The 27,023-nt window shown below is 24.1% G+C and overlaps 1 protein-coding gene across 6 annotated transcripts; it reads right to left on the bottom strand.

The window, feature by feature from the left end:
* Nucleotides 1-805: 805 nt before the first annotated feature.
* Nucleotides 806-26,725, bottom strand: LOC129610209 (methylcytosine dioxygenase TET-like). 6 transcript variants are annotated; one of them, XM_055522662.1, is made up of 9 exons: nt 26,391-26,725; nt 24,861-25,499; nt 11,033-11,254; nt 8,699-8,836; nt 4,835-7,730; nt 4,564-4,768; nt 4,317-4,480; nt 3,736-4,249; nt 806-3,666 (listed from the first exon to the last, which is right to left on the bottom strand). In XM_055522662.1, exons 4-9 carry the CDS (start codon nt 8,822-8,824, stop codon nt 1,080-1,082), a joined length of 6,492 nt encoding a protein of 2,163 aa, XP_055378637.1. In that variant the 5' UTR covers nt 8,825-8,836; nt 11,033-11,254; nt 24,861-25,499; nt 26,391-26,725; the 3' UTR covers nt 806-1,079. The 6 variants fall into 6 exon arrangements, with proteins under 6 accessions (XP_055378637.1, XP_055378638.1, XP_055378636.1 ...); XM_055522663.1 differs by lacking the exon at nt 26,391-26,725 and having other exon boundaries at nt 24,861-24,901; nt 25,373-25,561; XM_055522661.1 differs by lacking the exon at nt 26,391-26,725 and having other exon boundaries at nt 24,861-25,561.
* Between the last annotated feature and the right edge of the window lie 298 nt (nt 26,726-27,023).

The raw sequence follows: 27,023 nt of genomic DNA, 5'->3' as shown, positions 1-27,023 counted from the left end.
GAGTATGCCATATTAATATATATATATATATATATATATAGTTTAGTTGTTTTATAATTTTTGTTTTGCTTAAATTTACTTAAATACAAATGCAAATTTACATGCACGTTATTTATTTTCCTTTTTGTTTTGTTTTTTTTTCTTTTTCTGCATTATTTTATACTTTTTTTTATATATTAATTTTTTGTTTGTTTATATTAATTTTAATTTTAAGTATCCTATATATATATATATAGTACGTATGATTGTATTATTCATAATTTTTTTAATTATTTTATATATTATGTAATAAATTTTTATTTCTTTTTTCCTTTTTCAATATTCTTTTTTTATTTTTGTTTTTTTTTTTAATAATTTATTTATGTTGATTTTTCTCTTAATTATAATTTTCGTTTTAAATTGATTAAAAATTTCATTTTGCTTTTTTTTTGCAAAGTTTGTAAATATGGCACAAATTGAGAGTTATTTAATAAAATGTAAATGATTTAGTAAATGCTATGATGAAAATGAAAATATAAATGCCATATAGATGAATTTAATTTACAAAAAAAAAGAAAAAAAACTGACTCTCAATTTCTATTTTTTTAATATTTTCATAATAATCTTATATTTTTTTACTAAATTTTTATGATTTTTCAATTAAAGTTGAAATCAACAATAAACTTCTATTTAAACGGCAACACTATAAACTCATTATAATAAATATGAAAAATGTAAATTTATAATTTTTTTTTTTCATAAATTATGACATATTTTCTTACGTATTTAAATAAAAATAAATAGAAATGGATTTATGGATTTTTAAATTGTCTGATGAACAAACAACGCTTTTAATATAATTTTTGAAACATTTAATTTTGGAAATTTGAAATTTTATACGATTTGGAAACTAAATATTTTTAATTATTCACATGTCATAATTTATAAAAATAATATTCACAAAATTAAAAAAATAATATTAGTGACTTTCGAAAAAAATTTATTCTTTGAATATGCAATACTGTTTTTTTTTTTTAATTTGTTTTTTTTTTTAAGATTTATTAAGGGTGTTGTCGTTTTAAATTTTTTTTTCATTTAATTTAAGTTTTGATTGAGGTAGCTGAAGACTGAATATTACTATTGTTATTATTGTTACTTCCATTAGAACTGTTAATATTACTGCTATTCATGTTACTATTGTTACCATTATTTATGATATTATTATTATTACTGTTACCAGTATTAAGATTGTTAGTATTACCGTTATTGTTTATATTATTGCAGTTATTGTTACTATTGTTATTGTTATTATTATTATTATTATTACTATTATTATTACCATTATTGCTACTATTACCATTATTATTATTATTAGTGTTACTATTATTACCGTTGTTATTGTTATTATTGTTGTTGTTGTTATTAGTGTTACCCTCTTGGTAAGGGCCGGTTATTACACAAGGATGCATTGGAAATAATGTAGTCCAAGAGGTTGTAGTTAACGTTGGTGCTCGTATAACAAGTTTATCATTTTTTGGATCACCTTCACCAGTTGAACCATTTTTGGAATCAGCACCGTTTTTGTCATTTGATTTACTTTGTTCATCATTCAAAGGATTTGAATTTTCTGAGATATCGTTTTCCGAATTCATGTTTGATTTTTCATCACTAGATATTTCCATTTTAATGTTAATTTCCGATTTTATGTCTGATTTGGAATTTTTCTTTTTGGTTTTTGCTTCAACCTCCATATTATGTTTTTTAATACGCATCTTTTCTTCCCATTCATCAATTCCGTGCCTGGATCTATTTAGATTTCTATGTTGATAGAAAATAAGTGTCATTCTAGTTGGATGTAACCTATTTGGTTTCTTTAACGCAGTAGTTGCATGCATTTCATGTTTAGCGCATTCAATTAAAACACTTCCATGATTTAAAGCAATTGCTACCCCACCCATTTGTGAATCGGAAAATGCTTCAAGATTGTCATTAACTTCTGTTACTTCACCTATTGGTTCTACTTTAACAGTTGGTTTGCATTCATTTGGCGGTTGTGGCTGTTGTGTAAGCATTGGGTTATGTTGGGGTGGTGGTGGGATTTCATTTTGATGAGGATGCATATTTGGTGTTAGTTGTGTATAAGTTTTTTCTTGGTGCATTCTATAATATTGCGGAGTACCAAAAGAATGTTCCGAAGTCGAAGAAGGGTATAAGTTCCATGGAGAAGTAGGGGGTCCTAGAGGTGGTGGAACTGTAGGCGGTGGTTGCGGATACACATTATTAAAACGGTTATATGTTTGATGACGGTAGTTATAGTTATAATTCATATTTGGATACGAATCAAATGGTGGGTAATTACCGGCATTTGGGGGTGGTACTGGATGATGTGACGGATACATTTGAAAGTTATTAGGATATTGGTGGGGAAACTGATGGTCTTGGAAACTTCTTGGTTTTACAAAATTATTGTTGACTACAGGCTTAGTTTCGTTTTCATGTGCCATAGACGCTTGATTAGCGTTCTTCACTTCATTTAAATATGTGGTCGAATCAGGATTATCTTCAATATTCCCCTTATTTTTAACATCCATTGTTTGTGCATCAACATTATAATTCGGCCGAATTTGTGGCGGAGTAGAGTGTTCGTATGTCGAAGTTGGCGAAGATGAGTTCATAAAATAATTTCCAGAATAACCAGATGCGTATGAGTGTTGCTGTTGTGGTTGTTGTGGCTGTTGTGGCTGTTGTGGCTGTTGTTGCTGTTGGTGCTGTTGTTGTTGCGGCTGCGGCTGCTGTTGCTGATTCGTATTTGAATTACCATTATTGTGCTGCATCATTTGCATTTGAGGAGTTTCATTATTTATGGGTGTATTATGTTGTTCCAAATTAGGATTGTTATTTGGCAAAGATGTCTGATTTGGTGTTATTGGCGTGGCAGGAGCTTGCGCAGTTGGCGTGGAAGACCAGTTGTTATAATAGTTACGGTTTTCAATATAAGAGCCTGTCTGGTAGTCATAGGAGTATGGAGAGTCTAACACAGTACTCGATATTTGATTTGACTGAAGTTGGGCATCCGTGAAATTGTCGATCATAGTTGCCATATTTAAAAGACTAGAATTGGTAGACATATGCATCTGAGCAGCTGTTTGATTTGTTGGCGCTGCAGTTGTAAAAGGGCTAGGCGTTGTTTGATTTTGAAAATTTGTCACAGGAGTTGGACCCCGTGACGGAGGTGGTGTATTTCGCTTAATTGGAGTTGTAGATGGCTGAGGTATTGTTTGATGACCCTGCTGAATTTTTTCTTGAATGTTAAACTGTTGTTGAGGTGATTGCTGTAATTGTTGTGGTGGTTGTTGTGACGGTAGTTGTGACTGTTGTTGTTGTTGCTGTTGCTGTGGTTGTTGTTGTTGCTGCAACGGTGGCTGTTGTGGAGTTGGCGGTTGCGACGATTCTGAACTTTGATCATTCGTCGTACTTATGTCTATTGAGTTCGATTTTTGCTTGGGTTTAATTTTACAGGCATCTTTTTTTGTAGTTGTAGGAGAGCCTGGTGAGTCATTTGGCAACATTTCTTTTTTTATAGGGGTTTCATCAAACTCTTCAATCTCTTTTCCGTTAACTCTTTTTTTACCGTGCCTTCGGCATGGCTGCAAAGGAGTAGAACGTACTCGAACTTCGCACGAATATCTAAAAAGATAACAATGTTCATAAATCAAAAATTTTTGGAATAAAATTATATGAAAAGAGAAAACTTACTTTTCAAGGGTTTGAACTGCACCAGTTTTGTTTTTTTCTTTTTGAGCATCGGCGTTTTCGAACTCATCTGTAGTATCCATAGTGTATAATGGAAGCACATGGAATTGTTCATCATCTGGTGTTTTAATATCTCTGTTTGATGGCTTTAACAGAGTTACTTGAACCGTACAACCATCTTGCATATTATGTAAATCTCTATGAGCATGAGCACAGAAATCAAGGCAAGCTGTAACACCTGAAAATGGTTTACCAGGTTTTAACCCAAGTCGACATTCAGGCGCTTCTTTTTCATATCTGACATGGTTATCATAAGACTTTGGTACTACCCTATGAAATAAAGGTGCTAAGATTGTTGCTAAGGAATTCATATGTTTTTCGATTTCTATTTCTTCGTTTTTAACTGATAGCCTAAATTTTCGAACAGTTTTTGAGCGAGCGTATTTACAACCATTATAATACATAGACCAGGAACAACCAAAACTGTAGGATGCTCCAGAAGATTCTGGATCAAGACCTGTTGAAAAGTTTTTTAAATAATTAGTTTAATACAGGTTTAATCAAAAATGTAATCATTAAGCCACCTTGACAAGCACACGTTCTATTTTCGTTTGTCGCACAACGACGAGTTGTTGGTAAGCCAAATTTATTTAGTTTACCTATTAGTTTATCATATGCCATGTCTGCTTCGTATCTTGGCATACCATCCCAAACAACAAGACAAACAATTATGAAAGTGGCATTACATCTGCAATTTCATTAATATATGAATTATATAAATTGTATAAGAATAGTATCGAATTATTGCTTATAGTTTAATGTCAAACTTACTTGTGCCCTTGTCGTTTTTTTACAACAACAAGCATTTTTTCTTCAGGATCAACTCTTCTAATAATCCATTTTGCGAGAGGACATCCTTGAGTTGTTTTGCCTTCTTTTCCTGTGTACAAAATTTTTTCGATTCTTAACTGCCTACCCGAGAGACCGCAACGATCTTCAATTTCTTTTCTTAGCTCGGAAAGGGTAGCCGAGGATCCTACATGTCAAAAGGCGAAAAATTATTTTATCACAATAAGAACAGTTTTTACACTTTAAGATTTACCTAAATGAGTATAATAACTTCCTGGTTCAGGAGGACTTTTATCTGAAGAAAAGCAATCACATTCAGGAATTTCAGGTTTGTTTCCCTTTTCCAATCTATCTGATGTGTCAAGCAAAGGAACCATAGTTTCAGTTTTAATAGTTTCGGTTTCAGTTCCATTACCGGGTTCTTGTTTAATTACGGGTTTTTCATTTTCTTCTTCTCCCTCTTCCAATAGAACTTCATCTTTCGTCTGCATTCCGCTACAAAATCCACCTTGTAAATGTTCACTAGTTGGCGTATGTATACCTCCTTGTCTACAACAGGAGAATCCAACTACGTCTTTAATAGCGGCTGGGCCCCCTTCACCTTTAAATGGGTATCTACTATCTAAATGAGACATTTTATGATGTGGGTGCATATTTGGTATGATTTGCTGATATTCATTTCGCGAATTGTATTGGTTATTTTCTGGTATTAAATGTTGTTGAGAATTATTTGTTGAGAGCGGCATTTGTGGATCAAATTTTTGCATGGTTTGTTGAATGTTCTTAATATCCTGTTGATAATGAGGTTGCTGATGATTTAAACGCTGTGGATGATAATGTGGTTCTTTTAAATCTAAACCTGGTTCTGTTTTTATTTGACTTTGATCTAGAAGCTTCTTTTCAAAATTGGGATTATTTTGGTTTGTTTCTTGACCATAATACAACGGATTAAACATTGGTCCGCGATAAGAAGCAGTACCAGGTTGTTGTAATATTTGTGATGGATGTTGCGGATGATGTGATACTTCATTTGATAACATTTTATTTTGATTCGAATTTTGATTCTGAACCTCATTTTGACAATAATCAGCATATTGAATAAAGTTTTGGTAATTTTTTTCCGGACTCTCTAAAGTTGTTATATCAGTTTGAGATTTCGGGTGGACATTAGCGGGTGGATTTAGTTGGTGTGGCATAGCTTGAGGGTGATGTTGATTATAAACTTGTTTTTGATGTGGGTTTTTACCTGTATAATTTCCAACTGTATATGGCATATTATTTGTTAGTGGATCTTTTATAGTGTTGTGCTGTGCAATATGTTGATGTTGTACCATAGAAGAAAGAATACCTTCATTAGAATTATTTTTATGATTTGAAGCTTTTTCATCTATCACATTCATATATGGCTTATATTGTGAAAATTGCTCTTGTTTTGGTTCTTTGGCCGGTTCATTAAAGGAAGAAAAGCGTTCGCTAGTTTTTTTAACAGGTTGGTTTTCAAGAGGATTCCATATATTGTAGTCATTTTCAGTTTTTGTGATACTTTTCATATTCATTTGTTGATTTGTTAAGTTAGGTGCGTTTATACGTTGCATTTGTTGCATTTCATTTTTAATATTAGGGACATTTTGAACGAATGGTCGATGGTAATTTTGAAAATTTTCAGCAACATGCTGGTGTTGATTCATAGAGTTGTTTGCATTTCCCATAGTTCTAGATTTTTCATCGATAATTTCAGTTTTAATTGTAGGACATGGAGTTTGAACGTTTTCTCCTCGATTTTCGTAATTTATGGAATGTTTTTTATCCAACATTTTAGGGTTCAAGCTATTTGATTCTGACTTATTACTAAAAGAATCATTTGTACTAAAGTCTTGTTGTTGAGATCTCCAATTATTTTTAGATGAATTATTGTTATTATTGTTATGAGTATTTTGATTTATTTGTGCGGCATGATTTGAATTTTGAGGATTGTGAGATAAATTGAGATTGTGCGGTGTGAATAAATTATGAGTTGTACTTGTATTATTAGAAACATGAGAAGCTTGAGGATTATTTGATTTATGTGGCGTATGACCGATTATCGGTTTTATATTTGACGGTTGAATCTGATTTGCAGTAGTATTGTTATTAATAAGACTAGGATTTGTGACTAAAGATTGAAGTGAATCAATAGAATGCGAATTAATTCCTAATGAAGGATTATAATTTGGCATTTGATGATGATACATTTGTTCATATGTTGAATGCATATTATTGTTTAAAACTGCATTTTGTGCCATTGCTATATTTTGCTTCTCTTTTTGTTGTTGAAATTGTTGTTGTTGCTGCGTTTGAAGTTGTGGTTGCTGTTGCATTTGATTATCACAGTTTCCAGAAGGTGTTTGAGTTGTTGGTGGGCGAGTAGTCGCATTATTTTGCTTACAATTATTAAAACTAAGATGATCTGTTTGGGGATGAGATGATGTTTTATTTTGAATAGCTTGTTGTGATGATTGTTGTTGCTGTTGATGGAGTAAATTGGATGATTGCTGTTGCTGTTGTGATTGCTGCTGCTGTTGCTGTGATTGTTGAGATTGTGGTTGTGTTTGTTGTTGGATTTGTTGCTGTTGAAGCTGCTGTTGTTGCGGTTGTTGTGGTTGCTGCTGCTGTTGTTGTTGTTGCTGCTGTTGTTGTTGCTGTTGTTGTTGTTGCTGTTGTTGTTGTTGCTGTTGTTGTTGTGACGTTTGATGTTGCTGCTGGTGTTCAGGCAAAATTGTTTGTCCTTGCGACAAATTGAGATCCAAATAATGACTACCATAATTAAAAGAACGTTGACTTATATTATTATTAACGGGTTGAAAACCAATACTGTTTGGTTCTGATGTTGGTACTGTTGCTTTATTTCTTTCTTGAAATGTATGCGATGGAAAAACAGTAGGTGCAACATTTGATATTTGACTAGGATAACCAACACCAGATGAAATTCCAAGATTTTGCGTTGGATCACTAACAGCAACAGCAGCGGCAGCAACTGCAGTTGATGGTAAATGTTGATTTTGTAAATCATATCTTTGATGAACAGGTGTTACATATGATCTACCATAATTTGGATCTGGAAATCCAAGGCCAGGTTGAATATACCCATTTTGATGCTGGTATGAGTAGCTCTAAAAATAAAAATATTAATTTTTATATTATTTTGTTATAAAAGTATTAAAGAAATATTTATAACTGTGTTACTTATCCTATTTTAACAATATGAAATTTGAAATTCCTTTGCGACATTTGGCATATTTAGCGTATACATATATTTTTATATTCAGTGAAATTATAATTTTATACTGATCATCGGTTGAATTTTCAATTTCATATAGTATTGTAGGAAAAAAATATTAGATGTTAGTATACTTAATGTATATTATAACAAATTTTGCGAATTTTTGTTGTTTTTGTAAATCGAAATTATATTGAGCAGAATCATTTTAAAAATTGATTCGAATTTTGAAAATGACAGATTTAAAGATTTCATCTTATGCGCTAAAACTTTTTAAAATTTTTAAATTTATTATTGGTTCTAGATTATAGTTTTTCAAATTTAAGTTTAGTATAAAAATTATTTTCCATTAAAACTAATTTTTACATATTTTGTCCATCTAATCACTGTTTTTATAAAGTTGTGAAGAATAGCGTATATATACAAGAATTAATTTAAGCAAGTTGCACATTTTCTTTTGTGCAGTAGACAACTGTTAAACTATTGAGTTGATAAACTATTAAAATAAATTCATTATTGAGATATCTTTTATAAAAATCTCAAATTCGGTTTAACTAATCTCTAAATCCGCTTTGACTCCGCTTTAACTATAATTTAAAGTGGTGAATTTTTTGAAACTTCCCAAAACATGTAACAAATTAATTTGCCAATTATTTAAAATATAGGCAACTTTAAATTTTCGGCTACCTTGTTTTTTTTTTAAACAGATAAAAAATTATAAAAAAATATTTTAATGAAATTGATATTTATTTTTATATTATAAACATTATTTTTCAATTTCTCCATATAAATATTTTAAAACCAACGTAAAAATAAACACTCATACATAAATAAATAAATAAAGAAATAAAAAATGCTTACCTGAGGTTGAAAATCTAAAGAGCTTAAAGGTGCATATGGTGGCTGATTTTGATGTGGTAACTGTTGTATAAAATGATTTTGCCAACTTTGAGGAGGATCAGTTTGCCACGTAGGATAAAAAGCCATTGGAGTTTATAACTGCGATGATACGAACCCAAAAAAAAAAGAAATAATAAAAAAGAAACAAAAAATTATAATTTTTTTTTTGCTTGTTTTTGTTTTTTCTTATTATTTAAAGTGACAGTATAAAAAAATTAAAAATAAATATTCGTATATAAATTTTTTTTTATTTAACTATACTTTAATGTACTATATATAACATAAAAAGTACATAATGTATACATAAGTACGTACATATATATTTAAATAAGGAATAACTGATAAGTAAACATATAGGAGGAGAAAAAAGAAAACAAAAAAAAAAATAAACGTAATTTATTCGAATAATTATTTTCGTTTACTTTTATTATAATATTGCGCAAATAATGTTTTCATAAAAAATTTCGTACTAAATCAAATAAATTGAAATTTGTAAAACTTTTCATTATTGGTTAGAAATTAAATATTTTTTGCATAGAAAATAATATTGAAGTTTGGTAGTGCCGAGAATGGAAACAATAAAATGCCGTGATGGTTAAAAAATAAGTGAAACCGAGATTGGTATAAAAAGTATTTATTAGTTGGACGGTTCTCAGCACTATAGTTGATTCACAACTGTTTTCAAAATAAAAAATTCTTTAAAGTCTTTAAAATGCATTAAAAGGTCTTCAACATTGGCATAAATATAGATCCGTAACAATGTTTTTTTTCAGGCCAAAAGAAAAGTTTTTGGCTTCATATATAAAATTTATAATGACCGCACCTTAATCAGCAAGTATTAATGCATCGGAAATGACTGCACCTTAACTATCAATTGAAAATGTAAGTGGACAAAGTGGTTAACTAACATTTTGATGAAAATTGAACTCCTCTGATAGAACATGATTAAATTTCATATATTTTCAACTGAGTAATCACAGTTGATACTCCTTTATAGCAAAAAATTTAATAGAAGGCGAGATTGACAGTACATATAGGACTTAAGTAACAAAAAAATTAATAGTTTTACAATTTGTTAATGAAAAAATCTGTTAAGATACAAATGCAAGTTAACCCCTTTGTCAACTTACCGCTTCAATTGTTACTATATACAGGGAAAATAACAATTTTAATCATACTTGAAATCCATTCTAAATCATCTTAAAATCCGTTTTAAATCATCTCAAAAAAAAAGTGTTGTCAGATTATACTGTTTTTGATTGAAAATTTTTAAGGTTGGAAAATAAACGCTGTTCTGTATGCCCCCCGCACCCAACCCCAAATAAGATTGAAGCTACCATGGAGACGTTTTTAAAGTTATTAAAGCATAGAAGTTATTAAAGCTTTAATAGGTATCGATGGGTGAGTAAGTAAAAGAGAGATAGACTGTCCCACCGAAATTATATTTCATTTTATCATGTTCAAACATTTTCGTGACACTTATCCTGCCATTTTTAAAGAAAAAAACATAATAAGTAATAAAACAAAAATTAAGCTGCCATCAATACTTCCCCAACAAGTATCAGAACTGCTTGGTTATTTGAGAACTAACTTATTAGAGTTTAAAAGTGCTGACGATAAAAAAAACAAATAAGAAAATTATACTTACACCAATTGCAAATTCAAATAACAAGTACTTAACAATCATTTTCATACAAAATGTTATTAAAGTCATCTATCGGAATAAATTTGCATTAATATTTCTTGCTATTGCTTTTTCACTCAAATTTCTCAGTAATTTGGGGAGTTAATACAATTGTTATTTTTAAAAGAAACGAATAATACAACCATATTTAAATATTTTTGGGTAATAATATTGCTGCATATTACATTGTACTACAAAAATCAGTTTTAAGGTCCATTTCATACGAAAACTCAGTTATATTAAGTCAGTTTTAATCAACGTTATTTTGGAGCTAGCCTTGAGAATATTATTTACTAAAATTTAGTTTCGTATTTTTTTCTTGGAAAGGGGTTTTTTATTCTATAATTGTGAGCAAAATATTGTCATCATAATATTTAATAAACACCAAACTCAATAAAGTCTAATTTAGAGAGAAAGCCATTGTCAGAAATCGGATTATTTTAAATAAGAACTGTATACATATTTAAAACATTGACGTATATATATATATGTATATGTTCAATACATAGGTATAAGTATATGTATGTACATACATATATAAATATATATATTATTTAGGTATGGAATATTTAATATAAAAACAGGATTAAAATAAAAAATATTTTACTTACCTTTTTTTTTCTTGTTTTTTGTTTAAATTTTTCTAAATTAATCGATTTTTTTTTTCTATATTCTTTCTATAATATCGTCATATTGTGTTGAAAGAAAATAAGAGAAAAAAGAAATTCTTTATTATCTCAAATTAATAACAACCATGTACGTCTTAAATCTTAATAACGATTCAAAATGCGCGTTCATTTTCCCAGCATTATGTGAATCTTCAAATATATAAACTGTAAGATATACAAACATTATTATTGTAAACACAAAAAACAAAAAACAATAACAAAAATTATAATAAAATTTAATTTAATAATAAGTTTAGTAATTAAATTTAGTATTTTCTTTTGTATATGAAATTTGATATTAAATTGCGTATATAGTACAGTAGAACTCCAAATTATAATAACCCTTATACATATATTGTCATAACAATAAAGTTAAATAATTAATTTACAACATTTGTATAAATTTAATTAATTTTAAATTTCAAATTAATTGAATATTTTTTTATTGTAAAGATTATTAATTTCCTGGGGTAATATAAAAAAAAAAAACAATGTTTTTGTTTTCGCTCATTTCTTGTTCTAAAAGCAGGGAACATATAAAATTACATATTGCTTATAAGAAAATATGTACATGTGGTTACAAGCAACAACTGCCTAAATTTAATTTAATGTAGTTCTTAATTGTACGTAATAAAAATGAAAATTTTCCGAATATTAATCATCTAATTATAGTTTTTTTTTTAAACTGAATTTAAAATTTGAACATAATTTACTTTTAACAAGTATTTCTGAATTTATTAGTTATGTTAAAAATTTATGAATTGTACTTGAATTGGATAGAAATATGTAATTAGTAACATAAATTATTTCTATAATGTAAACAATCTCAGTTTACTTACATAACCAATTATTTTGTACTACTATTTTGTACTCAACCTGGCCATTGGTGCAGTGGTTATGGTATCGGTTCTTTAAACGAACGGTCTTGAGTTCAAACCCCGGTCAGGTAACTATAAAAATTATATTCAATATTATATAACTTAATATACAATACTAATAAATATTATTCAAGTAATTTTCAAATATTCATAATATTCAATATTAAAAACTAAGAAAATTAAACTGTAAATATTAATAAACCTACCTAGTTAACTCTATGACGCTATGAAACCAGGGCATGATATCATGCACTAGCCCTATGCTCCTCCTAGGAGTGAAGAAGGAAAAAAAATTTTTGTACTCAAAAACGTTGCTGTTTTATTGCAAATAAAATAATCTTTTTTGAAATTACGTACTTTTAATATTATCAAGTTATGCAACAATTTGTTTTTATCGATGACAATATAAAAAAAGTTTAATTAAGAGTGAGTTCTACTGTACATTTTAATTTATTATTTTTAACAATTTCATCTGAAAAAAAAAAATCTTCTAGTGACTCAATCATTAAATTTGTTATTTATATATATACATACATGTATTTCCCTATTAATAATATATATTTAATTATACATATTCATACAAAATGTAGGATGGTAAAATTCATTTTTACAATATGTACATATATATGTACGTATACGTACGTATACGCATTCAATTAAAGAAATTGTATGTGTCTGCTAAAATTATTTTTTATAATTATTTACAATTTTAAATTTATTTATTTTCATACAAAAAATAACAAGACATGGGGTAAATTTTGAATTGTTCTTAATAGAACACTAGTTTTTATTTATAAAAACAAAAAAAAATTGAATTTTGAAAAAAAATTTCTTAAAATATTTTTACTATATTTTTAGATGTTTTCCATATTTTTACAAAACTCGCTATTACATAAATGCATCAAGTGTATATAATGCTTTAAAACATCGATATATTTAAAGAATATTCAAACTAAAATGATATTATTCTTGGATGCACAATAATTTTGCTAATTTTGTCCTTTATTCTGCGTTTTTTCTAAATATAGCACCGCTAATGTATGACATTATGCGTACCTATACGTGTTCTTTATTTAAAATTAAATTATTTTCTTTGGATAAGACAATTATAGAGTTAAAAGGTAAAATGAGTTAAGCACATTGTGTTGATGTATATATATGCATATGTAAGAATAATGGCGATGAAGATATTACTATTCTTTAAGTAAATTAATTTAAGTGCTTTTCCAAGTCTAAATGCTTGTTTACATACACATAAAATAAAATTAGGGAAATAATCGCATATTTCATGTTTGATTTATAACAAAGAAGTCTAGGGAATAATTTTTTTTTTTAAATCCATTTAAGGTTATATAACAGTTGCTGCGGAACAGTTTACGGAAATACAACACTCCAAGATATTCCGGAATATTTACGAGTTGTTGCGTTCTTTTTAAAATTAAAGTCTTTTTATATAAGTATAAGATCAAAACTTACTTACACAATTACTGTTGAGAATATGACAATTGAATTCAATAGATAAAGCCATCTACCGGAATAAAAGTACGTAACTTTCAATTACATTTAAGTTAATGTAGTTGTTAATGTTATACTTTTGTTTTATTTATACCTATAGTGCTACACATTTAAAGTAATATAATATTAACCTTAAAGGGAACGCTGGATATATTGTAAGAGGACAATTATAAATTTATCAATTATTGATTTATGAGTATAAAATTAAGATAATATTATACTTAGGTATTGAAATTTAAATTACCATAGTGTTCAGACAAAATGTTCTATTTTAACATGTGAATAAAGGCTAAATTCACCAACATTATACATTATAAAAGTTGTGACTCTTAAAATTTTTTTATTTTTTTGGAAGTTTATAGTACGTTAGAACATAGACATATACATAGATAGTCATTTGTTTTTTATTTACTCTTAAATAAATTTAAAAGTTGAAGACATTAATATTTTTAAATTTATTTAAGAAAGCCGGACTAGTTCCTTATAAAGCTAACTTCTTGTAGTGTAGGTAGATCATATTCTTTGCGAATTATTTTGGTTTGAAAAATTATAAAAAGAAATTTAAAATTATGTATGATATTTAATATAAAAATTTTGCACAAGGCAGCCTAAGTTTTAAGACAAAAATTATAAAAAAAAATTTTTGAATCAATAAAAAAAAATTTCCTATTCTTAGAATTTTCCATTCCAAGAATAGCAAAAATTTTATGCATTAATGATTTTATATTTGATGAAATTTTTCTTATTTTCATTTCGTTCAATTGAAAAGTTCTTTTCATGGTAATTATTTTAAAAGTATTACCAAATAATTTAACTATGTACAAATATGTATAATTATGTAATTATAAGTACCCATGCAAATGAATATGTAAATATTGCATTGAATTATATTTATGCTTACTTAGACCATAGATGGTTTTAAGCCATGTAGATTTTGCAACATTATTAATATGTTTATATGTATTTGAATACGTTCATTAGTATTTAAAATAATATCGTAAATTTTGGTTTATATAATATGTAACAATATTAATAATATAAATTATATAATAATTTGTTCGATATTGTGCAATATGTGGGAAAATATACATGTGTATATGTATGTATACAGTAATATTGAGATATACGAGTATATGCTATTATTAAATTATAGAGTTTAAGTTCTGGTTCACTCTAAAATAAACCCATTCTTAACTATGTAAACATTACGGACTGAAGCCAACTAGAGCAGGCACCTATATAAAAACAAGTAATGAATATATAAATGTAGCCATATAATTTAAAAATGTGTATATAGAAATAGCAACATTTTCGACTTTGATCTTCTACAACTATATAATTAATTTAATAATTACATTTTATTATAACACTTATTATTTAAAATTACTTTATTACAAAAGTAAACAAATAAATTCGTATAACATTTAAAATAGCAAATTTTCCTAATTAGCAATATTCAAATTAATTTTATAACGTAATAAATGTTATTTTTTGCATACTTTTAGGAAGAGAACAATAATTAAGATAATAAATTAAATAAAAATTTAACATAGTCGCATTTCAAGAAGAGAAAGTCAAAAGTAATTACATTTTCTGACAAGAAACCGTTAATCTTAATTTATTAGAAAAGAACAGCTATATTTTAATAATGTTTATTTTAATTTTGTACTAAAATTTTTGACAAACATATGTATGTATGAAATCACTATTATGTCTATGAATATTTTTTTTGTTTATTTCCTGTGAAAAAATTTATTAAATGGCAATATTGATAAATTAAATGTCTAAATGTAATAGAAAATAGTAATAGAAACTTCATCTATAAAATTTATGTGTTTCAACCTATACCCTATACAAAAACATCATGGTAAAAATGCTCCATCATTTGTGGCTCCATCTCGCCACATAGTTCTTCAATTCATTTAAATCGAAAATAAAAATTATAATAAAATGTAAGTGCCTTAATACACTTATGTTGTAATAAATCAAGAATGAAATGATTTTTTCAAGTGAATTTTTTTTAAAATTTAAAATATAATATACTTATGTATAATACTTTTATATACATATTATGTACATATTTTATGCTCCTGAAAATTCATCAAAATAGGAGTTAAAACAATGTAATATTTTATTGATAAAATTATTTTTCTTATACCCCAAGCTTTTATTTAATTATTATAAATTGCTTGCTTTACTTGATGTACATATATGTACATATATATTCATGTATGTATATATGTAAGAATTTATATATGTATGTAAATAAGCATGTATAAAATGAGAATGCCTATATATACTTTAATATACTCTAATCATATATGTACGTAACGTATACAACATTTATATGCAAGCATATATAATTTACCTCAATGTTACATAGAGTATTTTATGTGCATATAACAGGGGAACCAAAAAAAAAAAAAAGAAACGAGATACATTCATTTATGTAAGGTGGTATAAGGTGGTAAAATGAACGTTATATTATAAAATTTACTTTATTTTTTTTGTCTTCTCCTTCTTCTTCTTCCTCTCATTATTTTATTTTAAGTATTTTCGTTTTGTTGTTTTAAAGGCAGTCAATATCCTGGTAGACGAAATTCTCTCTCTGTTATCACAATTTATAAGAATTTATAAGCATACAAGCATACATACATGTGTACATATATGCACATTATATAGTAATGTTTTTCGATGGAGCACAAAAAAAATTTTTTTTACATATTTTTTCATATATACATAAGTATACATTTTTTTTTTATTTTTAATTTTATATACGTTAAATTCTTCTAAAAATTTATGTTTTTTAAGCAGAAATCGGAACAGAAAAAGAAAAAAATATAACCACCACCAGTATTCCATAATTTTATATTTTACCACCACCATATGAAAAAACATACTCAACAACATAACCACCATACCATCATATAACAAGCTCCACCATCATGGGTACCCTCACCAATACAATTGAACATATGAAATAATAAAGAAAGAAAATAACGAAATTAAATGAGGTACCTAAATAAATTTGATCTTGACCATTATGAGGTTAGAAACAATAAAAGGACTAGCGAATAATGTGTGCAAAAAAGAAATTGATATACTCTACAAGCAAATACACATTTAACTATGTTATAATAGTAAGTTTCATATTAGAACATTGTCAGATCGTTATTGTTACTCCTAAAGATTATAAATAATTTTTTGTTATTTTTAAATTTTAAAAAGGATATTTTTATTCAATTGTTAAGCCAAAGAATAAATTTGGAGTAGCTTTTAAAAATCTATTTTGCTACGATAATTTTATATGCATGCTAAAAAATATTCACTGAATTTTATTAGTTTTGGAAAACAGATTTTAATAATAAAATTTATTAAGAATTTATTGCAAGTTTATTCATCGGATTACTAAGGTTTCACAACACAAATTTTCATTTTTTATAACATTCACAATATAACTGGTAAGGGTAAGTTCAAAGGTACGGTAGCTGTTGTCAATTCAAAAACAATTTTAATAGTGAACATTTTACATTTTACCACAGAAGATTACAAAAATGTACATAATGGGTTTTTGCATTTTATTTTAAATCGATTGATTAACAATTTAGGTGTCACTAACAATTCCTTAAACTACATTTACCTTATCTAAATATATACATACTAAGAATTTCCATGCCAAAGGTAGGAATTACAAAAAAGTTTTCTGAAATCCTTTAAATTCTTTAAAAAAAAATATTCTCAATACAATTTTCAGTATGTATGTCGGTCTGTACATATTTTACGTGTATTTTGAATTTATTTAATATGTAAAGCCTAATGTTTATCGGCTCATAGGTCAGTTCATACAGATAAGGTAATAAAATCATGAATAAATGTTTATAATAATTAAATAATAAAAATGAACAAAAGAATATCTCAATCTTCATAGCAAATTCAATAATCATTTACATGTTGGTGTTATGAAGGGAAGGGTTATATCTAACACAACTCTCCAAATTAATTGAATGGGCATAAAAATTCAAAATAAAAACAAAAATATTAAAAGAGAAAGCGAAATCCAAAAATGTACGAAGGAACATAAAAATAAAATAGAAAACCAAAAAAAAATACAATTTAAAAACGAAAATAACGAGCAAAAAATAATAAATAAAAAGAGAATTTAAAAAAAAAATTTATAGCTTGAATTGAACAGCGAAACAAAGTAAAATATAGTCAAAAACAGAGCAGCCGTATTTGCCGTTAAAATTTTACTATCTTTACTTTACTTTACTAACGTACAACGTACAACAATACAAAGAAGGTTTTTTTTTCTCCAACAAGGCTCCCCAAAATATTCCTTCTCTCAATATTTTTCAATTTCTCTCACAAAGTAATATTATTCTCTAACATTAATTCCTTTTTTCTCTGCAATAAATATTTACAGATATTTTATATATTACATATGTTATGTGTAGGTTTGTAAAGTTTGTGAGCACGATAATAATGAACATGTGTTTGTTTATTAAAGATGGCAGTGTAATTTAAATTTTATTTTTCGCTCTCTTCAGAGAGTTTCAAAATATTTACGTTACTTCTTTTTTTTTTATATATTTCTTCTTTTAGTTTTCGTTTTTCCTCTTGTCTTTTTTTTCTTTTTAATGATGGTGTCTTTTTTTTTATTCCTTTTTTTTTTAATAAATGTTCGCTTATATTTTATAATTTATTATTCCAATAAAAAAAATAAGTATATATGTTTGTATATAAAAAAGAAAAATTATCAAAGAATAAGTAAAGGAAGAATAAAAATAAAGAAAAAAAAAATTACAGATTGTTTTTTAAGCGTGTAACTTTAGGTCCAAGTAATTGAAATCCAGTTTTTTGGCATCGTATGTTAACATCACTTGCAAAAAATGTTTATCTGTTTTTAGAACTTTACAAATAAAATCGGCAAATAGTGCTTACTGATTTCACACTGTCAAACCATGTGTCTGTTTAAAAATCTTCAACACCCTTTAAGATAGAATGCTCAAATTTTATATATAAACATATTACTTTATAAATAAAGTTTACTCTTTACTAGTAACTTATTTTTTAATTTTGAATTTTTTCTCATCCTAAATGTATGCAATAATTTGATATAAATATTTTGATATATCATAGTGAAAATAATTAAAAATATCGTTTAATTTATTTCAATGAAAGTTAATTAGTTTATTCATAACAAATTATATTCAAAATTTTTATTTCAATTTCATACTAAGTAGTTGAAAAACAATAATTTAGTATCTTCAGTAGGAATATGAGGGGAGGTCACTAAGAACAACATTAAAGTAACATTTGAAGATTAAAAAAACGCAATTAATAAAAATAAGTAGAATTGGCACAACAACAGAATATTTAAATGTTATGAAAGTTACAAAAGGAAAGTACAACAATCGTTTAAATTGTCGAAAGTATATATATAAAAATATAAACAATCCCCTAAAATGTATCAACTCTGCTTAACATAAATAACCTTCTTACTGACAACTTATTAAATTGTTAATTAAAAAAAAAATCAATATATTATGTGATAATAAAACGGGTTATTAAATAACACATTTGTAGCCATAAAATTAAGTATAGAAATATTGCTACATCACTCGAAGAGCTAATATTGTTAATTGTCATCTGCATATTTTATTAAAGATTTTAAACTACAAAGCTAAATTAAAATTCCCGATATTGTTGACCCCTGTATATTAAATTATTATTTTAAAATCTTGTACCTTATTTTTTTTATAATATAAATTTAATTTTAAGATGACCAACAATAATTGAAAAAATTCGCTCCAATAATTAGATCTTGCCCACTCACAATAGTAATTTTTGTACTCTTTCAGTATTGGTAAAAAATTGTAGTTGAAAAAAATTGAGATAAATTACTCAATTTTTAATTAATTGCAATTTATTGTCTATTAGCCCTCTGAATTTTCTTTTATTAAAAAATTAAATTTCATTAAAAGCGGTTTGTGTTATACTTAATATTTAATAAAATACATGTATATGTATAATACACACACGTTATGTGTTATTAATTTATAAACCATAAAAAAAAATATTAAAAAATTAGGAACCTAATCAAGATATTAAAATTGGATCTTAAATTCTTATGCCCTAATATTCGATTCATTTTATTATTATTGTTATTATTATTATTATATTTTTAAATTGAATTTCCAGGACTCTTCAGCTAAAATACTAGAATTTTTAATTTAAATTTTCATTTTTTATTTTTTGTTTATTTCGCTTTTCTTTTTGCTATCTTTCTTTTTTATTTCATATTATATACACATATACATATACATACCTTCATACATGAATATAAAATTTGTTTTTTTTTTAGCAATAAACTAAAATAAATTTCCATCATTATTATAATTTGTGTATAATGTTATATACTTTATGTACATAAATTTATATGTACATTATAATAAGTATATTTATATATATAAACATTATTATATACTTACTATAAATAAGAACGTTAATACAACAAAAGTATAAATAAACATTGAGAACCTATATACATACATACAATATATATGGTATATATATATATATATATATGAATGTGCATATAATTATAAATATATTATGTATACATATATATGTATTTTTTGTAAGTTCATATATATGTTTATAATGTATATTAATGGAGTTATACCTATATTTAAATTTATATATGTGTATATTTTTATTATTATTATTAAATTGAAAGTAAATATAAATAACATATATAAGTATGTATATATAAATGCGTGTATTATATATAAATGAATATAACGATATGTAGATTCTTAAATAATAAATTATAATTTTGTAATAACATACGATGTAATTTTAAATATATAATATGACCATATAATTAACATAATATACTATAGGTACATTAATTATATGAATCATATTATGATTGTATACCGTATGTAATATTTATATACAAAGCTTGTAGGAAAAACTCTATATATATGTATATATATATATTTTTAATATGATAACAAATTTATAAATAATATTTTTAAAACCATGTTATTACAGTATAAAAAACCTTACTATAAAATCATATTTCATGGCAATTTTAATATAATAATTAGAAAATGTAGTGTATATTTTTTTAATATGCGGACCGGGCCCCCCCCCCTATAAGTAATGTCCAATATATTTTAAAAATATTTTTCTCAAATAATCTGAAAATTTTTTAAAATGTCGGATAGAACATTTTCACAATACGCTATAGTCCGCTTAATATTACATGATAATGAAATATTGCATTATTTATTAAATTTCATTATACTTTATGAAATTTATTTTAACTATTTCTATATACATATATCATGTATACATACAAATCTATATGTATACACACATTCTATACATAAATATTATTTTGCTCTTTTCTATTGTTTTCCTTTTCTCTTTTTATTTTTTAATATTATTTTCAATATTAATCTTTTATGAAATATTATACAAGTTTGCATATTGCATATTACTATGAATATATATTTTTACTATATGTATAGATTTATGTACATACATACATGCATACGAACAGCATGCATGTGCTATTTTTTTTCTTTCTTATTTAGTTGCTTATTTTAAATTTTATATTATTTTTTTTCTACTTTACTGTGTTCTTCTTGTTTTTGTTTTCCTTCTATAATTATTTATGAATAACAAAATAAAAAAAAGGATGAAATTCGCCTTTAATTAGCCTGAAACATGCTTTATTACTTCACAATTTTTTTTTCTTTTTGTTCACTTTAACTTTAATTTTAAAATGCAAAAAAAAAAAAAAATATGTATAAAAAGAATATTATTATCTTTACATACATACATACATACATAATATGCATAATATATAATTTTTGTATAATATTAAAAAAAAAAAGCCATAAAGAGAATAATAATAAGAACAAGAAAAGAAGTTAAGTATAAAGTGAGCGAATATAAAAATTTTTTGTAATGAAGAAAAAAATAAGATAAACGTAAAAAGTGCAATAGTAGTGCAGAATTTCTGAAAAGTCATGCAAAAAAAAAAAATTACAACAATAATATTTATGCATATACACATGGTGTTTGTATGTATGTATGTATATGAATTTAGACTTTATATGCATTATTATGTATGTGTGTATGCATGTTGAATATAAAAATAAATTTTGTTCTTTTCTTATATACTACATAAATGTATGTATTTATATTTGTTTGTATATAAGAAAAGAGTAATATTAATGGTTTTCTTGTTTTTTTTTTCTGTACATTGCATATAAAAGGAAATTTATTTTCGTTATTCTTTGCATTTTCTAATAGTTTTGTTTTTTTTTTTGTTGATTCATTTTTAATTGTATCTAGGAGATTCAATTATTTATATATACAAAAATTCTTATATACATAAATATTTAAATTTTATATTATACTTAGTATAAATTTAAGTATCTATATATGATATTGTATGTATATAAGTGTATGTATATATATAACTATAAAGTTGTTTACATTATACTGTATATAATTGGATATTTATGTAAAATATACTTAGTTATATACATATAATTTTATACTATGTATATGAATAATGTAATGTACATGTATATACAACGGTATGTTTTATTACGATGTAATATTAAAAATTTCATTCATATATCTTTCTATATAATTTCATACATATATACATTTATTTAAATGTATATAAGATATAACAGGATTATATGTTTATGTTTTGACTATAATTTATGTATATATCATAACGTTACCTTATATTTCATGTATATATAAAGTGTTTCTATGCATATATATACGAGTATATATGTATACATTTTTGGAAATGATATTTATTTTCATAATAATCATATGAATGTTTGTTTTTATATGCTACCACTCATATGGTTTGGTTTTAACATTGTTTATGGGTACAATTATACACATGATATAATTTTAATGTAATTTAAATGTAATTTCATATTATAATTAGATGTATATTTATGTATGTATATGATTTTGTGTAAAAATGTAGATATATATAGTATTATAATTCAAATTAATATTAAAATAAATTTTATGTACATAATATATAGCAAAAAATAAATTTTCTTTTTTTTGTATATAAAATAATGTTTATAAAATTTTTTATATATTTTCTTTCATTTTTTTATTATTATTATTACATCGTACATAGTAACAAATATAGTTACAAAAATAATGTACATGTACTTTATATATATACATAATGTATATATTATGCCTAATAGAGTATATGTATGTATGTCAGGGTATGAAACTTGTATATTTTATGTAGAAATGTAAGTATATATAAAAATATAATATTGCAATATAGAAAGGGCGTTTTATAATAATATTAATATATTCTGAATGATTAATGTGACAGATAGTCGATGTAAAATTTAATTATATTATATATTTTTTTTTTGCTTTTTTTGTATTTTATTCTTTGCCTCCCCATATTACCTCCCCCTTCTCTTAATTTATTTTATTTTCTCTTTTTTTTTTTTTAATTTTTTTTTGTTTTTGCCGTTCACTCTAATTTTTTTTCTGTTTTTGTTTTCTTTCTTACGTCTTGCTCTTTATCTTCTACTTTATCAACGAATATTATGTTTATGTATACATATATGCATGACTGTATGTGTTTATGCATTATTTTTATTTCTTGTATTTCATAATATATCCTTCTTCTCTCTCATAGTGGATATTTTAGAATATTTTTATATCAACATACATTTGTATACATGTTATATATATGAGCAAAAGTAAATATGTAAATTGTATATATGTTGTATATTTACTTGGGCTTGAATTATATAAGTATATTATGTTGAGTTTGTAAAGTATATACGTTTATTATGCATATAAATATAGTATTACTATTACGATATTATAATAATAATTATATATATAATATTATACACATGTTATACACATTGTTGTATTTTATATATTGTATATTAACATATACATAATAATATATACCCGTATTATGTATTAAATATCCATATGTTATATGTAAATATAAAATAAATTAATGTTATATATGTATACATTATATACATATGTATGTACTATATATATTATATATAGTATAATGTATATATGAAAACATGTGTAATATTAATAATAATAATAATGAAAATAATGATATTAATGCATAAAATGTGATTATGTACATATACATAATATGTTATACTAATATATATACTATGTTTTTATATATGCATAATAGATATTATGTTACTTGTATACAATGTGCATGGTGATATATTAAATATAAATTGTTTTTATACAAGTACACTATTAGAGTTATATGTAAATTTATTAACATATATAGGTATTCATATTAATTTTCAATTTAAAAATATGTACATATGTATGTTTGTATGTAGGTCTAGGTACAATATATATATATAATTATAAGCTTTTTTTTGTAATATAATTACAATAATATCTCATGCATATTACATTATGTTTTTACATATGCAAATGATTATATGTAATATTATGTAGTTTGTATATATGTTTGTATATATTCTAATAAGGAATATAAATCTAATAAGAAAAGAGAATAATAATGGAATGGAACATAAAATTTTAATAACAATTTAAAAGCTGTCACTTTTTTTTTCTCTCCTTATTTTTTTTTGGATATCTTATTTTTATACAATATTTACGATGGTGTATATATGTATACAATGTAATATTAGTGTTTACAAAAATCGGTATATTCCGTATGTATAGATGATCGAGAAAAGGGAGTGAGAAGAGAGAAGGACAGAGGTTGGAGGTTCCTTTTAAGAAATAAATTAAATTAATTTTCGTATATATATATATATATATATATATATATATTTTACATTATGTGCGTATAATTTTTTTTTTTGAATATTTCTTTTTTTTTTTATTTTTTTTTTATTTATATCCTTGTTCTTGTCGTATATAATATATTTTTATATAAAATGATAATGATGTTGAATAATGTTTTTTTTTCAGATGAAATTTTTTTTTTGCTCTCTTATTTACAGACATATATTTTATGTAATACATACTCATTTATTTAAATATTTAATTTAAGTATATATAATGAGTATAAGTATTTACGTTAAAGTATATGCTGTGTTTATTTATAATATATATACATATATCAATATATATATTGTATATTTATTATACAAAATTTTATATAAAATAAAATATTATGTATATTATATATTTCACATATGTATAAAATTAATTTATTTTGACATAAAATTCATTATGTTTCAAGTATATATATATATAACAGAATATAAAATTATAGTATTTATATTTTTAAAATATAATATAATACAAGGTAATAATAATATACTCACATTTATTTTATATTATAATGTTGTAATATTTATTTTCTTCGCTATATATATAGTATATATAAATGAAAGATAAAATATATAGTATATAAATATAAATATTTTGTGTATTATATACACATTATTATCTATATATATATATATATATATTTTGGAGTTACATATGTTTAATGATGAAGTTTCATATACAAAATTTTATGCATATGTATGAGTGTGTATGTCCTTTAAGAATTTCAGTTTATTTTCCTTTTTTTTTTTTTTTGTTATTTTATACATATACATATATAATATGTATGTACCATATATTTTAATATATATATATATAAGTATTAACTATACACAACCGTTTTATATGTATGTATATTTTGTTTCTTTACTTTACTATTTAAAAAACATTGAAACAAAAAAAAAACAAGAAAATTAAACAAGAAAAACAAAAAATAAAAATAAAATCTTAAAAATAAAGAACGAGAAAATAACAAATTTTCATTAACAAAAATTTCCTTTTTTAGTACCAATTTGGGTTCATGGTTATTTTTTTGTATTCTCTTGTTTTTCTCTGATTTTTTTTTGTTATTATTGTTGTTGTTTCTGTTATATATATTCCTCGAGTTCGTGATTCTGGTTTTATTACTTCTTCTTCTAAAAAAAAAAAAAATTTTTTTTTTATATTATTTTGAGTGTGTGTTTGTGTTATTTTTTGTTATTTTTCTTTTCTTTTTGTTTTACAAAGGAATTAATATAATTAAATGAAAACAATTTAAATTTAATGAATATAATTTTTTATTTTTTTCATTTTTTTTTTTTTTGCATTTTCTTTCTCAGAAATTTTTATTATTATTCCTTTTTAAATTATGTACATTTATAATTAAATAAAATTTTTTTTTGAAGTTTAATTAATTAAAAATTTTATTTTTTTGTTTTTGTTATTTTTATAATATTTTAATTGGATTTATTATGATTCATAGTAAGAATCTCAATTTATTTATTTATTTATTTGTATGTATGTGTTTTGTTATTTATTTATTAACAATGTATTGTATATTATTTAATAATATTAACATGAATATAAAATTATTATTATTATTTATACTTATTGTTGTTATTATTGTTACAAATTATTGCACTTTATTTATAGTATTAGTAATTTTTAATTTTATTTTATTTTAATTTGTTATTTTGTAAACTAAATGAAAAGGAAATTATATTAATTTATTTTTATTCTTATTTTAAATTTGATATTAATTATTAAAAAAAAATTTAATTTTTTAATTGTTTTTCACTAAAATAATTGTATAAGAATTAGAGTGCATACATTCTTATAATGATCACCCAATTTATTGGTAAAATCTTTAATATTTTATTTAAAGAATAATATTTCTTAAAATTTATGATTAGTAATTACTTATTTTTAAATATGTAATATATTTCCAGAATGTACAAACATATAGCTAGTTGAATTTTTATAATAATTTATTAAACTAATTTAATTATTTTAATAATCTTCCAAATCCTAATTTCAAAACAAATTACCAAAATTGTGTTTATTCAACCGTAAACAATAATACGATATAAAAATAAATTTAATTAAATTAATTAAAATTTTTTAATTCAAATTTGAAGATTTCAACGTTATTAGAGTAAAAACAATTCTAAAAAAAAATTCCTTAATAAATTTAATTTGCATTTTTTTTTTTTGGTGTTGTGTTTACCAACGCTCGCGTTTTATTTAAAACTTTGGTATTTATTTAAGAATACAAAATAATTGATGAAACAATAAAAATAATTAAATTAAAATTTAAACATTAAAACATTTTTTTTTTTCAATTTTAATTTTTCACTCTTTTTTTTTTTTGTTAAGCCTAAACCAAAAAATATGAAAAAAAAAACCAAACAAATTTTAATTTTTGTTTTCTATTTTTTTTTTTCTTATTTTAAATTTAATTTTATCATATTTTCTTCAGCAACAATACACACCAATTCTTCCTTGACGAAGAATTTTCAAAACTGAAAATACCTTTGGTCGATAACAAGACGCAAACTGTAAGAATTGTAGAGGAAAAAAAGAATACGAAAAAAATAAAATTGGGAAATAAAAAAAAAGCAAAAAATATATATGAAAATGAAGGAAAAATAACAAAAAATAAAATATACGAGAAGCAAAAA

This window comes from Condylostylus longicornis, unplaced genomic scaffold (genome assembly GCF_029603195.1).
Source record: "Condylostylus longicornis isolate FDR11 unplaced genomic scaffold, ASM2960319v2 ptg000044l, whole genome shotgun sequence".
Classification (NCBI taxonomy): domain Eukaryota; kingdom Metazoa; phylum Arthropoda; class Insecta; order Diptera; family Dolichopodidae; genus Condylostylus; species Condylostylus longicornis.
This window is presented reverse-complemented; position numbering and strand designations above follow the sequence as displayed.

Coding starts and splice junctions, on each gene's coding strand:
- LOC129610209 (XM_055522662.1), bottom strand. CDS start 8,824: ATGGCTTTTTATCCTACGTGGCAAACTGATCCTCCTCAAAGTTGGCAA. Junction 4,250..4,316: donor TAGAACGTGTGCTTGTCAAG/GTGGCTTAATGA, acceptor ACTTTTCAACAG/GTCTTGATCCAGAATCTTCT. Junction 3,667..3,735: donor GCAGTTCAAACCCTTGAAAA/GTAAGTTTTCTC, acceptor TTATCTTTTTAG/ATATTCGTGCGAAGTTCGAG.